The sequence below is a fragment of the Herpailurus yagouaroundi genome, unplaced genomic scaffold, assembly GCF_014898765.1.
Source record: "Herpailurus yagouaroundi ecotype Mexico unplaced genomic scaffold, PumYag 187, whole genome shotgun sequence".
NCBI classification, from domain to species: Eukaryota; Metazoa; Chordata; class Mammalia; order Carnivora; family Felidae; genus Herpailurus; species Herpailurus yagouaroundi.
In genome coordinates, this window is record NW_024412418.1 from 33,923,744 (window position 1) to 33,931,462 (window position 7,719).

General features: G+C 42.3%; 1 protein-coding gene across 17 annotated transcripts in view; it reads left to right on the forward strand.

Moving 5' to 3' along the window:
• SOX6 (SRY-box transcription factor 6) overlaps positions 1–7,261 on the forward strand; it is a 626,712-nt gene extending 619,451 nt beyond the window's left edge. For all 17 annotated transcript variants that reach the window (XM_040495726.1, XM_040495729.1, XM_040495727.1 and 14 more), the window contains one exon: positions 485–7,261. In XM_040495726.1, coding sequence (XP_040351660.1) covers positions 485–788 — 304 coding nt within the window. In that variant the 3' untranslated portion in view covers positions 789–7,261. The remainder of the gene's footprint in view (positions 1–484) is intronic.
• Positions 7,262–7,719: the final 458 nt, after the last annotated feature.

Below are 7,719 nucleotides of genomic sequence, written 5' to 3' on the forward strand. Positions count from 1 at the left end.
AAATCTGACTCCCTGGGACACACTTGATCCTTTCTTGTCTTGATCTTCCCTTTGTACAGTTCTCAAACCAAGGTGGAGACACAAGCCTGCTTACCGGTGTCATTAAAATATGTCTAATGCTGCGGATCTTAAGAAATGATCTCACATGTAACTTTGTGGAATTGACTACAGCATTTGTTTCAAATGCACTTCAAATGCCAAGTGTTAGTCGAGCTTTGCCATATTTGTAATGCTGTAAGAACCCTGCTTTTAGGTTTCGAGACCGTCAATAAGTTGCTCCATTGTATTGCTTACTGCCCAACCATAGCATCAGGGCGATTTGCAGGACTCCTCCAGGGAGCACCTTTGTCACGTTTTGTCATTTGCTTAGAATGTCAACAGAGCCCCCTTTTGGAATGTGTGGGAGATGAATTCCAATGCCACACGGAAGAACATGTATACAGATGTTTCCCCCTGTTTCATTTTATTTTTTGAATCTATACAGGCAACAGCCTCAGATTCCAATCACCACAGGAACAGGTGTTGTGTATCCTGGTGCTATTACTATGGCAACTACCACACCGTCACCTCAGATGACATCTGACTGCTCTAGCACCTCGGCCAGCCCAGAGCCCAGCCTCCCAGTCATCCAGAGCACTTATGGTATGAAGACAGACGGCGGAAGCCTAGCTGGAAACGAAATGATTAATGGAGAGGATGAAATGGAAATGTATGACGACTATGAAGATGACCCCAAATCAGACTATAGCAGTGAAAATGAAGCCCCGGAAGCTGTCAGTGCCAACTGAGGAGTGTTTGTTTGCTGAATTAAAATACTTTGACATTTCACCTCCCCTCCCCCAACAAAAAGTTCTTAAAGAGCCCGCATGCATTTGTGGCTCCACAATTACATCAGCAGAATGGTCTTAATTGTTTCGTAAAGTGTGAGACAGATTAAGTTTTTCCTGATTTTTCATGAACTTGAGTTTTTGTCGTTATTGTTATTGTTGTTGTTGTTGTTTTTTTAATTTAGGTGAAGACATATTAAATATGAGACACCAGGACTTGAAAACTTATCTCAACCCATAGCTGTCTTACAAGTCTTATATTTTTGTCTTACTTTTTTTTTTTTCTTTTGGATGTTGATAAAGGTTTAAGTTACTGTTTTAGATGGGGTTAAACATTCTCACTCAGGTATGCTGTGCCGGCCTACAGGTTGTGAATGTGTTTTTATTCTGAATTCTTTTAGAGAACAACTAAGGATTTCCTATCGTGAAACAGAACCAGTCCACAGCGTGCGCAGCTGCGTGCAGAGCATATTCAAAAGGCCTCAGAATTCCATTGTTTCCACGTGTAGAGTTCAACTCTGAATGTGCCAAACTTTTTCATAACTTTTGAATCTTAATATTTTGAAAGTCTTAAAGGAGACACTGCAAAGTCTTAGACAATCGTTGGCATCTTAAGATAACACAACAAACCACACATTTTTCTTTTCCAGAAAATGGTAAAGTACTCAGGAATCTGGAGACAAGATATTGTAAGGAATGAACAAGGTTGCCACAGTGCAGGTACCCAATTGTGTTTGCCTCTTGACGTGCCATCCACGTGTGACGCGTTATACCGCGCGCGCACCAGAGCGATCACCACACCAGATACCAACCTGGTGGTCTTCTCTGCCTGAGACCACCTCTCACTACATCCATTATCCCTTTGCCTTTTAACCCTGACATTCAGTCTTAACACGTTTTCTCTTAAATTATTCATTCCAGAATGTCAAGGGTCCACTTACTATTTATTTGAAAAAAAAAAAATGTTTGTGGCATTAATTTAATAATTCTTGTTTTTCACCCTCCTTTCCTGAAGACCTTTTCAGCCCCTTTCACCTCCTTCTCCTGCTAGACACAAAAGATGCACACAGTGATTTTATGTCCCCAGCGCATCTGGACGCATTTCTGAAACAAGATACTATTCAATACTTCTTCTGGTTTTCAATGTAAACGTATATCTGGCTGCAGGGCTGTGTGTTTGGATACAGGTGTGAGGTCTTACACTTCAACAGATATGCCCCCGAGGTTCTCCGTGACCTCAGAAGCTTTGCCAGAATCCCCTCTAATTCAGTTGAGCAGCAGTGGTAGGATCTGCGTCAGCGGTGTTTCCCCCAAATGCCATTCAGCAACAAGGGTCAGCAGTGGTGACCGCCAGGCAGGAGAGTCCTGCAGCCAAACCCAAAACCCAAGGTTGTGGACCATGGAGGAGGCTACAGTGATGCTGTCATGGGCTGGCATCTTCGCACGGAGTTGCCTTGTCACATCTGGTGCATCTAGGGAGTTTTTGTTCTTGTTGTTGTTTTGTTTTTTGGGTTTTTTTTTTGCAAAATCCCCAGGATGCAAGAAGCCACATGACAGCCTCCAGGCAAAGATAGAGGCAAATATTCATGATACATCCAGAGAATGAAAGAAAACCATAGGGAAGGAGAAGGAGGGGAAATACATTCCCTATATGGGATGTTCCTACTGTTAACTCTGGGGAACGGACGACTTCTGGGGCAGCAGCTGAGCTCCTCTGGCTCACTCCCTCCCTCCATCCATGGCTACATGGGGGGCATGCCTCCCTGTGAACCAGATTAACTGCACTGGTCACACAAGGATTTCTCTGGAGATGTGCTGATGGGCTGGGAGGCAGTGAGGTTTCATTCCCCATCTCTTAACACCAGGGAGCTCGGCCATGCCATTTTGACCTTCCTGAAACCAGGACTGACTGTCTGTGGGGTGGGGGAGGGCCTCACCCGGAGTGGTTCAATGGGAAAATGTCAGTTAATGGGACAGTTCACTTCATGGGACAACCCAGAATCTCACCACCAGGACATAGGAACGGCCCCATCAGATTTCTTGAGCCATTTTGTCACTTGGAAGAAAATAGTGTACCTTCATATTTATTTAAAGAGTGCTCAAGGCCATACCTAATAGCAATAAGTAGGTCTAGCCAAGATGTTACTGGCTATGTCATTAGCTGGGAGTGCTCTCCATAAGCTGATTAAGGTACTGATAGGAATGTTTTGTTCTTAGTATTGGTTGGGGATTGGAACTTTGTTTTTGTACATTTATTTCAAATGAGGAGGAGGTCATTTTTTTCTCAAAAGAAATGAATATTTATTATTGTTTTACTGATTTCTGTTGATTATATATACCTCTCCTCCTCGCTTCATTCTCACGTTTTTTCCTTTCTCTTGGACTCTTGCGTTTGCTGTCTCCTCCTCTCTCTTCCTTTTTTATTTTGTCGCATAGGTAGAGTGCTGTATGGCTAGCATTGTATTGTATGTAATTAATTTTGCACAAAGGCAAACATTTAGAATAGTAGGTTAATTTTGTTTGTTTTTTATGACCATGCCAAAATAATATTCTGGGCTGGTGGAGAACAAAGGACTGTTCTTTAGGACTGAAACTTGATTTTGCTTGTAGTTAAAAAAAAAAAAAAGAAAAAGAAAAAAAACAACAAAAAACACACACACTCACAGATGTTGTTTCGTAAGTGTTATAAGCACTGGATATAAATGGTATTTTTTATCACTTCTGACTAATGTGAAACTTGTACGAAAACTACACGAACAAAAGTCATCTGTTTCGACTCGTGTGGGCTTGCCTCACAGTTGCCGGATTTGAGTCATTTTTATGTCTTGTTATTTCATTTATTTATGCAAAATACATGTGTGTATGAACACTTTGTTTTAGCTCCAGCTCTGCCTCAGTACTGGGGTGCAGTCACTTCTGGCCATGTTCTTAAAAGTGAAAGGCTATTCAGGAATGATCTGATTGCAAACGTCTCTTTCATTGGGTCAAACGGCGATGCTGTATTTGAATCTAAATTCTGTGCATAAGCAGTTTACTCTATTTATTAGCCAAGTTTGGCTCTAAATATCCATGGAAATTAAGAATGACAATCATAGGGGATAACTTCGTTTTATTTTCAGTGGGGCTTAAACAAAGTTTTTATGACTCTACCATCTCATTTTAGATTTTTCTAATTGTGTAAATATAACATAGAAATAGAATTTATTTTTGGTTCATGAATACGTAGTGAGATATAAGTTACGTATTTCCTTTTTGTTCTCTCTCCGTATACGTTGGTCCAGACTAGAAGTTGACGAGTCAGTGTACCTCATGGGGATAGTGAACTAGCAGCCGCAGTGAGAGAGCAGTGTTCCACCCGCAGCTGGGGAAGCAAAACCCTTCACTCGGGTTCCCAGGCAGTTTAGAACCCACTGTCCACAGGCTCAGACTTTTACTTATTTTTTTCTCATAGAAAGTCGATGAATTGATTATACTAAATTTCCAGTACAGCTGGGGAAGAGTCAATTTGCTTTTGTAAATCCACATAAATCTTCTAAGGTAGTTCTGTGACCATTTACTAGCAAGAAGCATGAATGCCTCCAAGATTGACCATTAATAAAAGTCCTACCATGCCAATTAGATTAAAGAATGCTAATCAACTGTTTTCAGTGCTTCCTATTTCACAGTATCTTCAAATCAAAGAGAAACCATCTCCATGTTGTTAAAGAACTTACAGGATCAGGATTTTCCTTGTCACTTAGGATAGGGACACTGGCGCACAATCCTCTCCTAAAAAAAAAAAAATGGACCATATGGGACCGGAAGGAAGGAAGGGAAAGGAAGGAATGAAGGAAGGAAGAAAAGAAGGAAGGAAGGCAGAGAAAGGAAGGGAGAGAGAAAGAAAAGGTCAATCCATGGACAGGAGCAGCCAGGCAGGCGGTTTCTCTATTTCCTTGGCAGAGGCGATGCAGTACCTTCTCCAGGAAGGTAAGAAAGTTATGTCGTTTTCACGTGTATTCAGCTCAGTCTTCCAGGAGCACATCAGTTTGCTTCATTTGGTGTTTGAGACTCGCCAGCCTTGTCCTCAGGCCCGATTCATGATGCCAGGGTCCTGACACAGTCTCCCAGGCCAAGTTCTAAATTGAGGTGTGGGCTCACAGTGCTGTTGAGCTTGTCAAATTCTGGCCTCCCCTGCACATTAGCCCCACTGGAGCCTGGGGTGTTTGAAAAGGGTGTGATCACTCTAGGGCTGAAATTAAAGGCTTCTTTCTTTTCCTTATGAAGCCGGGCTGCTTCTTCGGAGCACACCCTCCCAAGCCAGGAGCACCAGGCACTAGCTGAAAGCAGGGATTATTCCGAGGAAGCCCATCTACCCCCAATAGGAAGGCAGCCTGGTCACTTGAACACCACAGGCAGAGGCTGCTTCTCCCAATTTACTCATTCTGCAAAGAGCTGACCTCAACCTACTCATTAGGGAAAGGAGAAAGAATCACTTAGTAGTTTTAAACCATATGAGAAGTCCTGTTCCAAGTGCCAACGACTACAACGAATGCAGCTAGAGGAATGTATTGAAATTATTACTGGGTCTTCCTTTCTAATGAGAAAAATGACAAAAATGGTTGCTGTAGCCCTTGCCTGATGTTGTACACGTTTGTCCAAGGACTGAGTTGGCACTGAAGCTCACTTCTCAAAGTATAATAATATTGTATGACCTCATCTGTCCCTTTACAGAAGCACCTGCATCATTTCCTTAAGCCATCTGCCCCCTGACATGTCTTCTTCCTTAATAAACAACTTCTATCTGTTACTCCTGCTGATGACGTTCTGTTTCCGATGCCATATACTGTTGAGCGTAACCCTCTGCTAATATCGTTGCAAATATCGATACGCAAACACATTTCCTTTTCATCCCCATCCCATCTTTCCTTCTGGGGACAGATTGCTTTCCAAAAGCTCATGAACAAGTAGTGGGAATGCTGGTACCTTTGGGGCAGGGCTAGAGGAGGGGGTGGGGGTGGGGGACAGAAAGGTAATGCTGAGTTCAGATACTCTTCCGATTGGAGTCCGTGGCTATAAGAACGCTTGACGGTAACTCAGTGACATATCTTGCTCAGTAGTTTCTTATTCCTGAAGAACCACAAGCATAAGGTGAGGCCTCAGTGCTGGTGCTCTTGGAGTATGGGGAATGTGCAAATATTTAACTGTTTTGTATGCTGCACATTGCAGATCTGCTCATGTGCATTCTCCGTTCGTCTTCCTTTGTCATACGTGTTTTTGCTTTTTTTTTTTTTTTTTTGGAAAGTGCAGTCTTTATTGTACCCTTCTTCAGCTTGTAGCAAATTAGAATGCTTAGCATTTATGTTCATTCATTATTGTATTTGCCATGTAAAATTTTTATTACCTTAGACAAGCTTATAAGCTGTTACTACATAACTTATCTTACTGTAACTCTTTTATTTCCCGACCTTGTAATTTGTTTGTGATGTATATTGTGAGATTGTATTCTATGTTAATTTAATCAGCACAATTCACTGACATGCTGGACTGACATGCTGGCTGCTGTTTCAAAGTGTAAAGTTTGTGTAGGGCTGTTGGGACAACTGTGGCTTGTTGTTGAGGTACTGTGCAACACTGCGGGTGTGGCCCTTACGATGCTAAGGGCATTCACTACACCCTCGAGCAAATTTAACTGCAGATTTTCTTTGTAGAAATTCTATGTATAACGCAGGTACCTACTTGGCCCATGGCTGGTAACTATTTGGGCGATTAGAAAAACAAGAAAACAAAAACCATAAAAACTAGTGTCTATTGCTGCTTTGAATATGTTTGAAAGTCTGAAAATGTAAATAATTTATCAAAAAAAAAATCTTGTACAGTCCAGTGTAAAGTTTTTAAATGACCTTAAGGGTTACCATCACATCTCTCTCACACTCTCCTCTTAATCATGGAAAAAAAAGTTTGCTAAGGATTAAAGAAATGGGGGAAAAAAGAATATCTTCAAATTTAAAGGAATGAATCATTGTTCTTAGCTTTGTTGCATACACACATTTCTTGGATTTCGTTGTGCAGTATTGACGTGAGATAAAACTCAACATTGAATAATCTTTCAGTGGTACTTTTCAAAGTCTTCCCCTCCTCTGCCTCATAATTAAGGGAAAAGACAAAATTGAAAGACGCACTGTCTTTATCTATCCTGGTGTATGTTGGCACCTTAGCTACTTTTTTTTTTCTTTTTGCACAAGGTGCTTTCCTGATATGTTAAACATGCCATCTTTGGGTGATAATGTATATGCCATGAAGGGGCCCCGGCCCCTCAGGGGAGTGTCTATAAGAACCTGCCTATTTATGCTCATTTACCTCAAGACTGTCCTCTCTACCCTTAATCTAGTCGTCATCACTCCATCTTTTGTACTGCTGTTGACACTTACAAATTAAAGATAAATTTTGTTTTATGACCTCTGTGTACGGCCTTGTCTGTGCCCTGCCAAGTGTTCCCGCCATGGAGCCCGGTAAGCCCCAGGCTTGCCCCCACCTGCTGCTGGAGCCTGCAGAGCTCTCCCTCTCCCTGCCCTTGCTTCTGCCCTGCTGGGAGGTAGGTCCCAGAAAGCCTCCAAACCCCTGAGAGCCTGGAAAGACTTGCCTGCTTTTTTCATTGTGGAGCATACACTGCTGTAGCAGGAAATGCTTGTGGATTGAGACGGTAGGAACAGGATCCAAGGTGGATTTTTGTCAAGAGAAGATGAGAGAGAATGTCACTTCCTATTTGCCTGACTTCTGCGTGACAGTGAAACAGTTTATAGAAGCTCCCAGCATCCTGGGGTATGAACAAATCTCAAGGGCCAGCCTCTCATCTGACACCAGCCTCCACAAGCCCAGCAGCCAAGAGTGGAAAATGCCACACTTCTGGAACCTT